Source organism: Callospermophilus lateralis, chromosome 20, assembly GCF_048772815.1.
Source record: "Callospermophilus lateralis isolate mCalLat2 chromosome 20, mCalLat2.hap1, whole genome shotgun sequence".
In the NCBI taxonomy this organism is placed as follows: Eukaryota; Metazoa; Chordata; class Mammalia; order Rodentia; family Sciuridae; genus Callospermophilus; species Callospermophilus lateralis.
In genome coordinates this window covers 6,324,127-6,341,396 of record NC_135324.1, presented here as the reverse complement: position 1 = coordinate 6,341,396, position 17,270 = coordinate 6,324,127, and the positions used below count along the sequence as shown (strand labels likewise).

At 45.8% G+C, this 17,270-nt stretch overlaps 1 protein-coding gene across 2 annotated transcripts in view; it reads left to right on the top strand.

Moving 5' to 3' along the window:
- The window catches only part of Irak2 (interleukin 1 receptor associated kinase 2), a 56,255-nt gene that overhangs the window by 16,951 nt on the left and 22,034 nt on the right, over positions 1-17,270 (top strand). For both annotated transcript variants that reach the window (XM_076841052.1, XM_076841051.1), the window contains exons 3-4: positions 10,934-11,077; positions 15,975-16,081. In XM_076841052.1, coding sequence (XP_076697167.1) covers positions 10,934-11,077; positions 15,975-16,081 — 251 coding nt within the window. The remainder of the gene's footprint in view (positions 1-10,933; positions 11,078-15,974; positions 16,082-17,270) is intronic.

The following is a 17,270-nucleotide window of genomic DNA, read 5'->3' as shown; positions in this document are numbered from 1 at the left end:
CATATGTTCTGCATGCATGAACTCTGGGCAGAATTTACTTTTTTCATATATGTATATATATATATATGAGATAGAGTTCTCACGAAAACTAGAAGCTTCCAGTCTCTTGGTTTCTAATCACTTCTACTATGGTTATCACAGCCAAAGATAAACAATAAAGATTGTTTATTTTCAGGTATATATGTTTTTTTCTTTTTAAATTTAGAGAGAGAGTTTTGCTAAGTTGCTTAGGGCCTCACTGAATTGCTGAGGCTGGCTTCAAACTCTCAATTCTTCTTCCTTAGCCTCTTGAGCTGCTGGGATTACAGGTATGTGCCATCTTGCTCAGGGTAAAGTAGCATTTTTCAAACTATGCTCTCTAGAAGAAAGATGTCTCCTGCAAACAAAAGGTTCATGTAGCTGGGCATGGTGGCGCATGCCTGTAATCTCAGTGGCTCAGCAGGCTGAGGCAGGAGGATCGCAAGTTTAGAGTCAGCCTTAGCAAAGGGGAGGTGCTGAACAACTCAGTGAGACCCTGTTTCAAAATAAAAAACAGAAAGGGTTAGGGATGTGGCTCAGTGGTTAAATGCCCCTAGGTTCAATCCCTGGTACCTCATCAAAAAAAAAAAAAAAAAAGAAAGAAAGAAAAAAAAAAGATGATCCTGCTCCTGAGAGAACTTGATCAGGCTCCAGGCCTAGCTGGTGAATGTGAGGTAGCTCTAGAGCTATCTTAGAAACTTAGGAGCAGGAATTGGGGCAGAGGTCATGGTATCTCACAGTGGCTTCCAGTGAAAGACAGCCCTCCAGGAGCTTGAATGCCATCAAAGGAGGCGGTGCTACCAGCCTAGGAGCTGAGCCTGTGGGTGGAACTTGACAGTGGGGTCTGGCTGCAAAGGTTGGTGCTGAGAACCAGCTGTGCCTAACATGAGGTGAACTTCTCCATATATATATGTTTATTTGTTTATTTTTATATTTAGGCAGGGTCTTGCTGAGTTGTGGAGTCTGGCCTCTCACTCATAATCCTCCTGCCTCAGCCTCCCACATGGCTGGGATTACAGGTGTGCACCACCATGCCCACTCCATTTCTCTTGTGTCCTAGAATCTGAATGAGAGAGTCAGTGCTAAACCAACAAAACACTTATCCAGGACTTACGATGAGCCAAGTAGGGACACAGCCATTAGACCACCAACCGGGTCAGCTTTTATCTGATGTGGGAGACAGATACAATAATTACACAGATGCACTTACCAACCATAGTGTAAGGACTCAAAGAAATGTACAGAGGGCAGTTTGGGTAGGCAGTGTTACTGCTGTTGACTGGTGACGAGTCCTTGCTTCCCCAGTGTTGAAGAATAACACCAGAGAACACGCCGAGGCAAGGTCAGAGTTGAAATTAGAAGTTTATTAAAGGACAACAGAAAAGACTTCTCCCGGAGGAAGAAGGGGACCCAAGAGGTGGAATCTGTGGAAGTGCGGTTGTTTCCCCTTTTTATAGTTCTTTCAGTGATGGAATGTAGGTGGGAAGGCCTGAGGGGTGGGACACAGGTGGGCCAAAGAAGTAATAGGCCTAGGGATGTTGCTCAGTGGTCGAGTGCCCCTGAGTTCAATCCCTGGTACCCCACCACCAAACAAAAACAAAAACAAGCAAACAAACAAAAACCCAACCAACCTCTTTAGCGCAAACCATCAGAACACTTACAATCTTTTAAAGAATGGAGTATTATTCAGTTCTAGAACCCCAAATGAAGTCATTTGATATTGTTTAAGGCTGGGTACAGTAGTGTACACCTGTAATCCCATCAACTCAGGAGGCCAAGGCAGGAAGATTGCAAGTTTGAGGCCAGCCTCAACAACTTAGGAAGACCCTGTCTCAAAAAAGGCTGGGGGTGTAACTTGTCTAGTATGTGCAAGACCTTGGGTTTCATCCCCAGCACTGTGTACATTCACATGTGCAAAATTGTGATTTGAAAATTTACTACCACCCTGTGACTATGAGGTTCCTGATGCTTCAGGTTGCCAAAGGGACTTGGGAGGTGATCAGGTTTTTATTTTCCATCTGATATTACCATCTTCCTGGGACTTTTTTTTTTTTTTTTAAAGTTTTGCAATTTTCACACAGTCTCTTGTTGGTTATGCAATCCTGACGGTTTCAAACTTGGGGTTTGACATCTCTGCCAAAGTCATTTCCTTCCTGGAGCAGGGCTCTTTTTGAGAGGGGAATTTTGGGCTACTGCTGAAATGAAACAGGAGAATGGTCCCTCTGTTTTCCAAAGAGGTTGGGTTGTTGCAAGGTCCAATAAGGGTTTCTGGGTTTGCTCTCCTGAAAGGTTCTGCACATCCACCTCTTTCTGCCCTCTTGGGAAGAACAAAACAGGGATCAGATTCTGACCCCAGGGTTAATAAGTCCTTGTTACTGGAGCTGGAATTGAGTTGGGTCAAGACTCCCAGGGCAAGAACTCAGGGTCTCTGGATTCTAGGAATAACTTGTATTTAGCACGTAATGTATGTTAGCAAGCATCTTTTCTTGTTATTTTTATTTTATAGATGTGGAAACTGACTGAGAGACAAAGGACCTTGCCCAAGACCACATAGGGCTGAGATGGGAAATGAGGTCTGCTTGACGTAATCCATATTTGAGTAGGTCACTAGATGGCATGAATATTCACTTTTCCCTTCTGAAAAATGGGTACAGACATTTCCCTGTTTACTTGTAAACCACGAAGCTATACAATATAAAAAGTATGGTATTGTTTTAGTTATTGCATTGAGGCTCATGACATATAACCTGACTTTTCCTCCATGTATTAGTTCTTCCATAGTTAAAAAAGTGTTAAATGGGCTGGGGATGTGGCTCAAGCAGTAGCGCGCTCGCCTGGCATGCGTGCAGCCCAGGTTCGATCCTCAGCATCACATACAAACAAAGATGTTGTGTCTGCCGAAAACTAAAAAATAAATATTTAAAAAAAAAGTAAAAAAAATAAAAAAAAAGTGGGGCTAGGGATGTGGCTCAAGCGGTAGCGCGCTCGCCTGGCATGCGTGCGGCCTGGGTTCCATCCTTAGAACCACATACAAACAAAGATGTTGTGTCTGCCGAAAACTAAAAATAAATAAATAAATAAATATTTTTTTAAAAAAGTGTTAATCATTGTTGGTTTCTTGGGAGTGTTGTGATAATGAACAGAGGTGCATGTGCAGTGCATTTAAACTGGTCCCCAAGTTTTCAGAGGGTGGGTAAGGTGAACTTCCATTTATTTAGTTTTATGTTTTTTGCAGCTCTGGAGATTGACCCCAGGATCTCATGCATGCTAGGCAGGTACTCTGCCACTGAGCCAAATGCCCAGCCTAGCTGTCATTTGGCTTCTCTGCTTGACTATGCTCCTCTGTATTGCAAGTTTGGGACATAGATTATGCATTAATCAGGACAGGCTAGATTGTGCTGCAATAATACAACCCCCCAAACCTCAGTTGTTCAACACAGTTAAGATTGACCTCTTGCTCCTATGGTTTTGTATGGGTCAGGCCACCTCCTGCTTTGTTCTGGAAGTGACAGCATCTTCATTTAAGGTCCATTGGCCAGACCAGTTTTATTCTCCTTCCTAATTATAAGGGGGGCTTGATATGAGAGGGGAATGAGTGGGTGTTTGGTAACATTGTCTCATCCAGAGGTTATCTCTCTAGGAGCTTATGAGAAGTTCCTGCCTAACAAAGTCCCCTTGGTCTCACTCTTGCCCAGCTCTCTGACCTCATCTCTACCAAATCTTTCCTCTTTCCCTTGATTCCTTCAGCTCGACCACTAGGGTCTTTATTCAAGGGGATGTGCCAAACAGTTTTCTGCCTTGGGATCTTTGCACATATTGCTCCTGCTCCTCTGAGCACCGATTTCTCCTCACCTCTTCTGCATTCTTCCTGTGGCTAGTTTTCTTCATCTTTTAGGTCTCTGATTAAATGGCACCTACTCACTGAAGTTCTCCCTGGCCACCTTATAGAGGTAGGCCTATTAGGCCACCCTCCCTTAAGCTTCTTTAATTAGATATCTTTTTTTTTTTTTTTTGTATTGCTGGATGGAACCCAGGCCCTTGCTGATGTTAGGCTGAGCTACACCCTCATCCCCTAGAGAGTTTTTATTTAATAAGCTTAATGTAGAGATTTAGTCCACTTTGATGAAGGATGCTTCCTTAGTCCCTAACAGCAAATGAACGAGGCACCTTTGTCATCTTGGCCGTGGATGAGATTCTCTGGAGAACAAGGGTGAGAGCAATCCAGGAAGACAGATCCTGCCCTCAGATTTGCTTGATTTTATGTCTCCAGGAGGTTGGAGACTGGAGATGAGGAAGGAAAGGTGCCTCATCCCTGGTATGGGCAGCTGGCCCCTGGGTTAAGCTGTGGCTGAATCCCTTTCCTTTGTTTTTGAAGGAATCCATTTTAGCCAGGAGTCAGCTTCAGAATAAAAACAGATAACACAGATATTGATTGCATCACTGTCTAGTTTGAGGGTGAAGGGTGGGGGATTTCCCAAGTGTGCTCACCAGGGAAGGACTTTGTGGGCAGCTGAGCCCTGTTTTCCTCAGTGAGGAGGCCTGGATTTGCTATTGTGCTGAATGTCCCCAGGCAGCAAGTGAGGGCCCTGGGGTCAGCCAAGGCCTCAGCATGTAGAAACCTCCTTCAATCCTTTGCATGGAGGAAGGTGGGAATAAATACAGACTGTAAGTCACTGTTCTAGCTTCCACTTTCATGGAGTGAAAGACACACCTTTGCCTCAGAGCTGTGATCTGAATTAAGTAGGCCACACTTGGGGAAAGTGCATAGAGAAAGAAGGCCTGTCCAGAGTCGGTCAGGGAGGGTTGTAGTAATTTTTACCTGTAGTAAATAATAATACCTTGAATCTTTCTCTTTTTTTTTTTTTTGGTATTGGGAATTGAACTCAATCACTGAGCCACATCCCCAGCCCTATTTTCTATTTTATTTAGAGACAAGGTCTCTAAATAGTGCCTTGCTGTTGCTGAGGCTGGTTTTGAACTCAAGATCCTCCTGCCTCAGCTTCCCAAGCTGCTGGGATTACAGGTGTGTGCCTCTGTGCTCTGCTTAGTCTGTGTCTCTTGAGTACTTACTCATCTCATGGCAAGTCTCAGGTGGTGGAGGGTCCAGTTCCTCTTCTGATTGTCAGAGGAGGAAGCAGAGACTGGGAGAGACCACCTTGGGGGAGCCCAGCTGCAGAGTGCAGAACTGATGGAGTCCATGCCGAGCGAGTGCTGGGAGGCCAGTAATTGATTCACACTCATTAGAGAGAATGCAGGACATTCCCAAAATACAACAGAGAGAGAAAGATAAATGCCCATCAACCAGCCCTGGTGAGTTGTGAATGGGACATACTGCTGCCCCCACCTGCTGTCTTCCTGCTGCCCCAGACTCCACTGTCACTCTGGGTTAGGTCTGCTGTCAGCCTCAGTTGTCAAAATCATCCCCATCTAATCTGATTGTCTGAGAACCAAGTTGTCAGCCTCTTCCTGCTCACAGCCACCAGCGTCCCGTTTGTCTTCATAGGCCCCCAAGCTGCCCACTCTGCTGTGTGCCATGAGGCTGGCCACAAGGGCACAGGCAGGGGAGAGCAGGTCCCCACCTCTTCTGCCACCACCTGGCTCTTGTGTCGTTTTGCCCCCTTGGCCATATCTTTGGGGTCATTCACCAAGTTGCCGCCCACCTGGATTCAGTTTCCATGAGAGCATTTAAAATGTGGAAAATTGTCTTCTATCTTCCATGCCTCCTTCAGAAGCCCTCGATAGGAGCCAGAGGTGTGTTTTAGGTAGAAGGGACATTTTAGGTAGAAGGGACATTCTCATCATACTGAGCCTCTGGGTGGGGCCAGGAGGAGGAGGATTATCATTTATTTCAACTCCCCTGAAGAGGACAGGAAGCTGGGGGTGGGGGTTAAGAAACTTGGCCACAGGCACTTAGCTGCAGTGATGGAGGCTAAGGTGGCCCAACCTGCAACAGAAGCTTTAACCACTTACTCCTGGAGAAGAAAAAAGGCGTAGTTCTGGAAGTGTGAGACTGTCCTGTGTGTCAGGGATGAGAACTCTAACCAGCCTGCTTCTTGGCCTTGACAGACAGGAAGCCCAGATTGAACCCTCTTTACCCCTTCTTATGAACATTTGGCTTCCTTCACCTCATCCTGTGTTGCTGTTCTATTTTTATTTCACCAGCATCTTAGGGTGGCAGCCTGAAGGAGTGGGCATTGTATCTGCTTAGCAATCAGAGAGCAGATTTCCAGAGAACGAGGACAGAGAGGCCACATTTTCCCTGTCTTGCAGGTGTTTTTTTTTTTTTTTTTTTTTGGTACCAGGGATTGAATGCAGAAGCGGTTAACCACTGAGCCCCAGCCACAGCCCTTTTCATTTTTTTTATTTTGAGACAGGGCCTTGCTAAGTTGCTGAGACTGGCCTCTAACTTGTGATCTTCCTGCCTCAGCCTCCTGAACTGCTGAGATTATAGGTGTGTGCCGGCACGCCGGCTGGCCTGCAGCTTTGATTGTAGGAAAAGAGGCAAAGACTTGTCCCGCCTCTTCCAATTCAGATCACATATCAGCAAATCCAGGGCAGAAATCAATATGTTTAAAATTTTTTGCTTTGTTTTCTTCTTTTGTGGTGTGGGGGATGAAACCCAGGGCCTTGTGCATGCTGAACCATGCCCCAGCCCAAGTTGTCTGATATTTATTCATTATATTTATTGTTTGCATTTAAAAGACATTTAGCCAGGCCTAGTAAATCACACCTGCAATCCCAGCTACTCAGGAGGCAGAGGCAGGAGGATCTCAGGTTCAATGCCAGCCTGGACAATTTAGCAAGACCTGTCTCAAAATAAGAAGGGATGGGGATGTCACTCAGTATTAGTGTACTTTACTAACATGCATGAGGCCATGGGTTCAATCCCCAGTATTGCCATTAAGAAAAAAAAAAAAAAAAAAAGACATCCAAATCCAGAGCACACTGAGACAGGGGTTTCAGGAAACCGAAACTTCTCACGAGTCCTGACATTGGCTGTCAGCTGATGTTGGTGCTGGGTGTGGCCCTCCAAGTGTAACTAGGTACCTCCTGTGTGGAAGGATGGCTGTCACCCCAAGGGAACCGCCAGGTTTCCTTGAAGGCTGATGCCCTGTCCCCGCCCCAATGCCCTTCTGTTACCACTGTTTACCGGTGACGAGTCCTTGCTTCCCTGAATGCTGAAGTATAACACCAGAGAAGCGTGCCGAGGCAAGTGGAGAGTGGAAAGTGGAAGCTTTATTAAAGGATAGCAGAAAAGACTCCTCCCCGGAGGAAGAAGGGGACCTGAAAGTTGGAATTTGTGGAAAGGGGAGGTCTTCCCTATTTTATATCTAAGATCTTCTTTTGTCCTCCCCATCTATCTTTTGTTTCCCTCTATCTTGCAGTGATGGGGGATGCAGGTGAGAAGGCCAAAAGTTGGGATATGGGTGGACTGATGGGGCAGGGAGGAGTAATCTGGGCATTGGAAGGGCCTGGGGTGGTTTGATTGGCACCTCCCCATTTGTTGGGAGTTACTTCATTAACAGTTCTTTAGGATGGGTCCGGGCCTTGGGGACATTAAGATTTCAATTTCCCCAGGTGTTGTTCTGGTTTCTTGGACTCCATTCTCCATATTAGACCCAATTTACCTAACTACACTAACTACTTATCTTTAAATCTGGCATCACTTCCGTGTGATCCAGAGTGCCACTGTGTGACACTGAGGAAAGAAAAAAAGAGAAAGAAGAGCTGGGCTCTCCCTAGGATGAAAACAGAGAAAGGAGCTTCCTATATTCCACATGGTTGGAACCCTCAGGGGTCACCAAATGGCTGGTGGTTTTGATGTTCCTACCAACTATGACTTGACAAAGGCAAAGATTTGTACTGAACAAAGATGTCATCAGGGGGTGGGGCACTGACGATAAGTGAGGCCAGATGGCCTCCTTCCTCCAGTGGGAACTAAGGCTCATACAGACAGGGCTAGGTGCCTCATCTGCTGTGGCCAGGGCTGTGCATAGTGCAGATGGGACCCTTGGGGAGTGTCACACACTGTGGGCCTGGCCTCTGTAGGTCACTGTTGGGGACCCTTCTCCAGCCAGCACAAGGGAACCACTTCTGCCCTTAGGCTTCACACATGAGGTAACAAGGATGCCACCAATGTGGTGATTGGAGGAACATGGCATTTCCACCCGACGTGGTTCTGTGGAAGGAAGGTGATAGGAGAGAGGCAGTGTCCCTGGCCAGAGAGCCTAGGCTGGGGAATATGATGCCTTGGAATGGCATGAAGTGGCCCTTCCTCCACACCCTGGGAGCGGGCAGCTCTGTCCCAAACCTGCTCTTGAGTCACTGTTCTCTTGTAATTGTTCTAATTGTTCTTTGCTGTTGTTGTGTACCACGACCCATTGTTCCCTTCCTGCCTGCGCCTGCTGAAGGCAGGATACCATGGGGGCAGGACACCATGGGGCCAGGTGGCTGCCGGGAAGGAGTTGCTGCTAGAGTCCCTCTGCAATGTGAGAGGACCCTGTGGGGAGGGATGACATCCTCTTGGGGAGGTGCCTTACTGACTCAGGCCCTGCTCCTCTCTGCATCCGTCCATCCATCTATCCGGGTCTGGTCTCATAACTTCCATGAGTCTGTTTCCTTACCTCAGACTTCCAGGGTGTTAGGGGAGGGAGGGTACTTGGAGAGAGAAATAGAACATCCGTGGGGCGGTAAAAGCACAAGTTAGTCAGTTGAATCAGTGGAGGGCTGGCGCATGGGCTCACACGCTTAGGAACTGTGCCAGCGGTGTCCCCAAGGCAGGCTGCTCACTAGGGTGTGGAAGATCCATCCTAGTCATTATTTGAACTCACTTGCTCACTCATTTTTTTTTTCTTAGCAAGTATTCTTTACTTTGCAAATAATGAATGATCATTGTTGAAAAATTCCGTGATATGAATAAACCAAAAACAAAAAATACACAATATAAAATCCCTGCCATTCTCTCCACCCAGAAATAATCACTGTCACAAATATTTTGATGTGTATTCTTCAGGTTCCTTTTCTCCTTCTCTCTTTTATATATCTGTTTATTTATTTTTATTTAGTTATTGGGTATTGAACCCAGGGTCTTGCATATGCTAGGCAAGTGTTCTACCACTGAATCACATCCCTAGCCCTTTTTATTTGTTTATTTTTATTTTTAGGCAGGGTCTTGCTGAGTTGTGGAGGCTGGCCTCTCACTTATAATCCTGCTGCCTCAGTCTCCCAAGTGGCTGGGATTACAGATGTGCACTACCATGCCCACTCCTTTTCTCTTTATATATATAGACTTCTTCTATACTTTTACACATATTTTACACCAAGCTATTAACATATGATATATGCTCTTCTGTTGCTTACTCTTTCTATTCAACAGTATGTTCTTAGCACCTTTTCATGTCAATGGATAAAGTCAAACATCTTTTAACTTATTTTTATCCTTATTCCAGAGTTCAGTTAACTATAAGCCCATATGCCAAATCTGGCCTGCCTTTTGTTTGTATAAATAAAGTTTTATTGGAACACTGATGAATTTACATAGTGTCCCTGGTTGCTCTTGTTGCTATGATGGTAGAAGAAACCATTGGAGGCCCACAGAGTTTCTAGTATGTTCTGGCTGCTGCTTGTCAGCTCTTGCCCTATTTCTTGTAACTGATCTGGTGGGTTTCCTTCCTATCTCTGTGACTGTGTCAGCACGCCCTCACAGTACCTTTGGGGTTTCTCAAATCCATGTCAATGGGAAGTGATTGCTTTTGAGGAGCAGAGGACTTCTGCAGCCAGCCCAGCCTGCCTATGGCTGTATGATTGTGGGCAAATCACTGACCTGCCCAGGCCGCAGTTTCCCCATATTTAACAAGGATGAGACGCAAAGATGTAAGGATTTAACTTCTCTGACACTGGGCCTGGACCTGGCTTGGTGGGTCCTCTGTTGTCCTGCTGAGTAGCATGTCTACAAACTGGGGAAGGGTACTTGTGTTGCATGGCTTATGGAGGGAACCTGTAGGACAGCAAGAACTTTTATGCCTCTGAGTGTAAGGAGCAACTTAGAGGAACAGGTTTTTATTTTTTATTTTATTTTATTTTTTTTTTAGTACTGGGCTAGAACCTAGGGCCTTGTGCATGCTAGGCCAGTGCTCCACCACTGAGCTGCATCCCCAGCCTGGGAATGGGTATCTTTCTTTTTTTTTTTTTTTTAAAAGAGAGAGAGAGAGAGAGAGAGAATGAATCTTATTTATTTTTTAGTTCTTGGAGGACACAACATTTTGTTTTTTGTATGTGGTGCTGAGGATCGAACCCAGTGCCTCACGCATGCCAGGTGAGCACTCTACCACTTGAGCCATATCCCCAACCCTGGATATCTTTTTTGTTTGTTTGTTTTTTTAGTTGCAGATGGACACAATACCTTTATTTTATTTATTTATTTTTCTGTGGTGCTGAGGATTGAACCCATTGCCTCACACATGTTAGGCAAACGCTCTACCACTGAGCTACAACTGCAGCCCTGGGATTGGGTATCTTTAACTTGCTCATGTGCTCACAGGAAATGGATGGTGTTTAAAGCCCTTTCACACTTGTGTTCTCATTTCCTTCTTACATCAGTCCTGCAAGGGAGGCAAGTGGATGTTATTATTATCAAGATCAGGTAAGGAAACAGAGGCTCAGAGATGGAAAGTCACATGTGTGAGGTTACACAGCTGGCAGGGTCAGAAACCAGGCGTGTGTTACACAGGATGTCAGAGCTGGTGTGTTACCAGGCATCATGGTGCATAGACTTGATCCAGAGAGAGAAAGACCCTTCGTCCCAGGCACTCTGTGAATCTAGGGCTCAGCCAAGTCTCTTACTTCCAGGCCCAGCCTCTCCATGGATATCACATGCCAGGAAATGATAATGACCTTCTTTCCATCTTGTTTTCAGGGAAACCAGTTCCTGAAACCAGACCTTCTTTCCCAGCCTCCCCAGAGGTGGTGAAGCCAGGACCTGTAGCAGCCTTTGGGAGAAACACCCAGGATGAGCAGGAAAGGGGGCAGCCCTTGAGGCCCACTGCCTTCCCAGGTCCAGGTATCTTCAATTTAATTTGATTTTTTTAACTTAAGCAAAAATGTTTAAGGAAACGAGAATGTATCTAGAAGGACAATCAACTCAGGATATCAGATCAGAACTTTAGGGGTGGGGGATAGAAAAATGACAGACCTTCACAGTGATAAAGTACAGTTAATGATGTCATAGATATGTGCATATTCATGGAGACATGTTCACATATAGTGAGTTAAAAGTGGGGAAAAAAAAACCCATTCTTGTAAGCCCAGCAACTCAGAGCCCAAACAGGAGGATCACTAGTCCAAAGACAGCCTCAGCAAGTTAGCGAGACCCTGTCTCAAAATATAAAGGGCTGGGGATGTGACTCAGTGGCTAAGTCCCTCTGAGTTCAATCCCGGGTACCAAAAAAAAAAAAAAAAAAAAAAGTGAAAAAAAACCCCCATAGTTCTAGCACTTGGGAGGATTGAGGCTGAAAGATTGCCTGAGTCCAGGAGTTCCAAATAAGCCTGGGCAACATAGGGAGACTCTATCTTAACAAAAACCAAAATCCCCAAACAAGCAAAAACCAAAAAGTAAAATAAATTGGTAACAAACAAAAATATACATATGGACTGGTGGTGTAACTCAGTGGTAAAGCATGTGCTTAGCATATGTGAAGCCCTGAGTTTTATCCCTAGTACCTAAATAAATAAATAAATAATCCAAAAGGACATATAGAATTTGTTACCTTCTTAATATGTGGTGCTGGGGATGGAACCCAGGGCCTTACACAGGCTAGGCAGGCACTCTACCACTGAACTACATCTCAGCTCTCATTTATTATCATCTTTGTCAAAAGCAAAAAATTACTCAGTAATTAAGGACCTTTAATCCTTAGCCAAGTATATGAGTTAGGTATTATTTTTATCTCCACTTCACCAATGAGGCTACTGAAGTACAGAGAGCTCACACAGTCTAGCCAAGGTCAGGGGTTACCATGTTTTACTGGTGCCTTCCCAGACGCTGGCATAGGTCAGGCCTACATAGGGACTCTGAGCTGGGTGCCTGACCCCATCTCTGTCCAGAGCCCAGCATTCACAGCCCAGCCATGGAGAGAAGAGGGTGCCCTCCCCCACGCCTCTTCTCTGTCAGTCACAGTTCTGCTCCTTTGTCCTGAGGGACCTGAGATAGAAGGAGAGTGACCCCTTCAAGGGCACATGAGTAGGAAGAGGTGTCTGGGTCAGGGGATCTGGTTGCATAAGTCCCTAAGTACTGCACATGCTGCTATCCCAGAGCCTGGCAGACCACTTCAGATTCATCTCCTTCCCCTGTGTCCAGATAAGGGCTGGGGGACAGTTTGCCAGATGAGAGGATGTCTCAGTTGATGGATGGCTTCCCAGGAGAAACCCATAGTTGGCTTCTTGGTCTCCCTCTTGCCCCTGTAGCTGTCTCACCTCCTCTCTCTTGTGGCCTTCTGAGTGGAAGTCAGAGATCCCAAATCCATGAAATCTGTTTACTGACGCAGTTTCCAGAGGCCAAGGAACGCACTGGCCAAGAGGAGCAGGTCTTTGACATGAGGCAGACCTGTATTTGAATCCCATGGCTGTCACTTTCTAGCAGGGAGAATGACTCAGCCTTCCTGTACTTTCAGTTTCTTCATCTTTAAAAATAACAGAACCCATTCCACGTTGTTGGAAGGATCATACACTTCAGTGTTGCCAGGTTGGTAGTGCTCACTAAATGTTACCAGACACTAGGAACATTCCAGACACCCCAGCTAGGTTGAGTCTGGATAATTTCCTGTAGCTAAACATACATTTTTTAAAAGTACTCCATATGTGGTGGCACCTATCTGTGTTCCTAGCAACTCAGGAGGCTGAGGCAGGAGGATCACAATTTTGAGGCCAGCCTTAGCAACTGAGCAATACCCTCAGCAACTTAGCAAGACTGTCTCTCAAAATAAAATAAAAAGGGCTAGGGATTTAGTTCAGTGATTTAGCATTTGCCTATCACAGACAAGGTTCAGGGTTTGATACCCAGTACCTGCACCACCCTACACATACACACACAAAAGAAAAGAAAGAGGAAAAATAAATACAGACTTCTAATCAGCAATTAAAGATAAAGGGAACCGGTCCAATAGCCAGAGGGAAAAATAAGATAGGGGAATTCTAGCCAGGCACCCCTCAGGATGGAGCAGGTAACAGGTGTAGCAGTTCCTTCCCGGATTCATTATCCCGGTTACTGTAAAAACAAGCGTTGCCTTGTCACCTTTGCCACCAGTCTTTGCACTGTTTACTTTCTTGCATGGCCCGGGGAGCAGGTGTGCCTGGCAGGTCCAGATGATCACTGCAGTGTAAGACAGGAAGTTGATGGTCTGTTTGCCCAAACTAAAAATAGGAGAGTAATCATTCACAGCGTCAGATCAAGGCCTGCTCTGTCTTAGGAAAACCCTAAGATTTTACATCAGAACAGCCACATGGGGATCAGCACAGGGGCCACACCTACCTTACTTAAAGAGTCACAGGAGATGAACCTGCATTCCATCTAGAAAAGCAGGTGTTCTACAAAGAGTTCTGAAATAAGTGTTTGCTATTTTTTTTTTTTAAAGAGAGAGTGGGAGAGAGAGAGAGAGAGAGAGAGAGAGAGAGAGAGAGAGAATTTTTTAATATTTATTTTTTAGTTCTCGGCGGACACAACATCTTTGTTTGTATGTGGTGCTGAGGATTGAACCTGGGCCGTATGCATGCCAGGCGAGCGCGCTACCGCTTGAGCCACATCCCCAGCCCCAAGTGTTTGCTTTTTTATTATTGTTAACAGTTCTCAAAGGGTTAACTCCCAGTGTTTTGGAGGCACTTCTGTAGATAGTGCCTCCCCTGACCTTGCTGGATAAAGGAGGCATGGAAGTGCATTATGGCCCCCAGGCTTTCTGAGGTCCTCTGTGAGCTCACAGAAGAGGCCAGTTGCTTACTAGCTGTGGGACACCAGCCCTGTTTCCTGACCCACTTGTGGCTGTTCTTGTTGAAGATCTTCAACATACATACATGGAAGCCACACAGCAGTCCCACCCATGCCACCCCACAGTACCCATCACCCACAGGTCACCCATGACCCGTCTTGCATCATTGGCTATTTTGACCTGTTCTCCTATTTTTCCTTAGATACTCTCTCTCCCCCATCCCCCAGTACTGGGGATTGAATCCAGGGGTACTCTACTACTGAACCACCCCCAGCTTTTTTTATTTTTATTTTGAGACAGGGTCTTACTAAGTTTCCTAGGCTGGCCTCCACCTTGTGAGCCACCTGCCTCAGCCTCTGAGTTACTGGGATTATAGGTGTGCCACCACCTTACCTGGCTTAAAACATTTTCTCATACAGGAAATTCCATACACTTACAAAAGCAGAGTTTAATGACCTTTCCTTTCCCAATCAGCTTGCTCAGTAGTGATCAAACAGTGATGAAATTCTGATTACAGTTGTCCCTTAGTTATCCATGGGCTTGGTTTCAGGACCTCCATGGCTGCAAGATTGTGGACACTCTAGTCCCTTAATTACAGTGTTGTTTGCATGTATTCCTGTCTACTTTCAGTCATCTCTAAATTTCTTGTAATACCCAATACAATGTAAGTGCTGTATAGATAGTTGTCAGACTATTGTTTAGGAAATAATGACAAGAAAAAAAAAATCTGTGTTTGGCACAGATACTGTCTGTTAAGCCTATTTTCCATCTGAGCTAGGTAGACTGCATTGGTGTAGAACCCATAGCCCAATGCACTTTGAACCAAACCCTCAATGGCAGGAGAATCCCTCTCTTCCTCCTCTCTCTGCTCTTTGGACATATAGTAGGAGTCTTTGAAGATTGTTATTGCGGGGCTGGAAGTCTAGCTCAGTGGTAGAGTGTGCGCTTAGTATATGCGAGACCCTGGGTTCCATCCCCAGTTCTACCTCTTCTACCATAGTCGCCCTGAGCATGGGGAGCTAAGACTAAGTCCCAGAACTCCTTACCCAACTCATCCATTGTACTATATGTCCAAGTCCCATTCCCTTTTACCAGAACCACAGGGACAGATGCAGCCTCTCTCCTGGCTAGTAGCCTTCCTGGCATGGGATAGACCTTAATGATCCACCCAAGTCAAGAGATGAATAACACACATGAAGCGTTTAAAACAGGGCCTGGTGGATCTGCTGTGCTGGGCCCTCCCGCTGCCCTGCCTCTGCACGACAGATCCACTGCCTCAGGCCCTCCCACCCCACATCCACTTAGCAAAAAAGTTTCCCCACGGGGTGATGGCAACAGCCTGGGAGACTGAGGCAGGAGAATCACAAGTTTGAGGCCCAATCTGGGCAACTAGTGGGACCCTGAAAATTGTTGTTTTGGGGGCTGGGGGTAGTAGTAGAGCACCCCTAGGTTCATCCCAGCAACCCCTGCCACCCAGTTAAAAAAAAAAAGTTTCCCATCTTTCAAGGCCAGGTCTAATGCTCCTTCCTCCCTGAAGTACTCCCTTTTCCCAGCCCACTGTGGTCTCTTCGGTCTCTGACCTCCATGGGCTTTGACCGCAGAGGTTGCTCACTGCCTCGTGAGCTGCTGTAGAGGCTTCTAGAAGGCATGCTTGGCAGCTGGTTGGGCTAAGTGGGTGGTGGCACAGGGCAGGGGGAATCCTGGCTCTACCACACACCAGCTGTGTGGTCTTGGGTGTGGCCCCACCTCTAGTGCTTCCACATTTCCACCTGTCAAGTAGAAGGGTAAACAGCACCTGTGTTGTTACATAGCTTAAATGAGGTGATGCCCACCTGAGGAGTGTGTGGCCTGGCATGTGGTGAGTGGCAGGAAGTGGCAGCACTGAGAAAGTGCCAGTCTTGGTCTGGGGACTAGATGGGAGCCCACCCCTCAGCTCCTCCCCTTCTAGGCAAGTCCTGACCCTAAGTCCTTCCTTTCCAGGGTCTGCTCCAGCCAGAGACCAGCAGCCGGCCTCTCTCCCGCTTTCTTCTAAGGAGGTTGTGCTTCATTCCTCAAGGCCCCACCTCCCCACCTCACTGGATTCAAAGGTAAATCCCCACTGTGCTTTTACCCCTTTCTGCACTGCCCAGCTCATGGGGCCTCTCATTTCTTCATCCTGAGACCAGTTTGAAGATGGGGAAGAGAAGGGAGACCCATGAAATTACTCGAGCCCTCTATGACTACAGGCATAGGCAGGCAACAAAATCTGCAGGGGTGGAGATGAGTGCACCACACGGAGTGCATTTTTCTTTTCTTTTCTCTTTGTGAGTTGCTGGGGATGGATCTCAGTGCCTCACACATACCGGGTAAGCGCTGTGCCACTGAGTTACCGTCCAACCTACATACATGCTTTTCATGGATTTCCCCATTATTTATGTTTAAATGAGAGCTGAGCTGAGTATTGACCTCCTTCCTTTCCAAATGTGTGGACACGGTGGTCATTTGCTTATAAACCCCCTCCCCTACCTTTTTTCAACTCACTTGTTCTGGGTTGAATAACTCAGTCTGAGTTAGCCAGTATTTTGGGTGATTTGGGTTTTAGGATGCACTGACTTGAGTGGGTCTTTAGTACTTTTGCCTTTATGGGCCCCTTCCTTTGCTAATAGAAACAAAAAACCAAAAAATAAAAAAGCAAAACAGAATTGTCTTTTCTGACAACATTAATATTCATATAAATATTAATCCACATTGGATTAAAATGGAAACCCTCGGCTGGGAGTGGGTGCAGTGGTAGAATGCATTCTCAGAGCACATGAGACTCTGGGTTCCGTCTCAGCACTGCAGAAAAAATAAAATCAAACAATTTTTTTGATTCTAAAAATACATTTATTTTCTTCTAATTTTAAAAGAAAATAACATGTTTTCATGGTCCTTAAAAGTATTACAGGTTCAGTGTCTTGGGTAGAAGGCAGCTGCGTAAATCTGATTAATGAAGTTCCGCCATAAAGAACTCTTTCAAGGGGGCTGGGGTTGTGGCTCAGCGGTAGAGCTCTCGCCTAGCATGTGTGAGGTGCTGGGTTCAATCCTCAGCACCACATAAAAAAATAAATAAAATAAAGGTACTGTGTCCAACTACAGCTTAAAAAAATGTTAAAAAAATTTTTAAAAAAGAACTCTTTCAAGCAGGGATTTTCATTTTAAAAAATGTTTTTAACCCTGGCGTGGTAGTGCATGCCTATAATCCTAAAGATTCAGGAGGCTGAGGCAGAAGGATTACAAGTTTGAGGCCAGACTCAA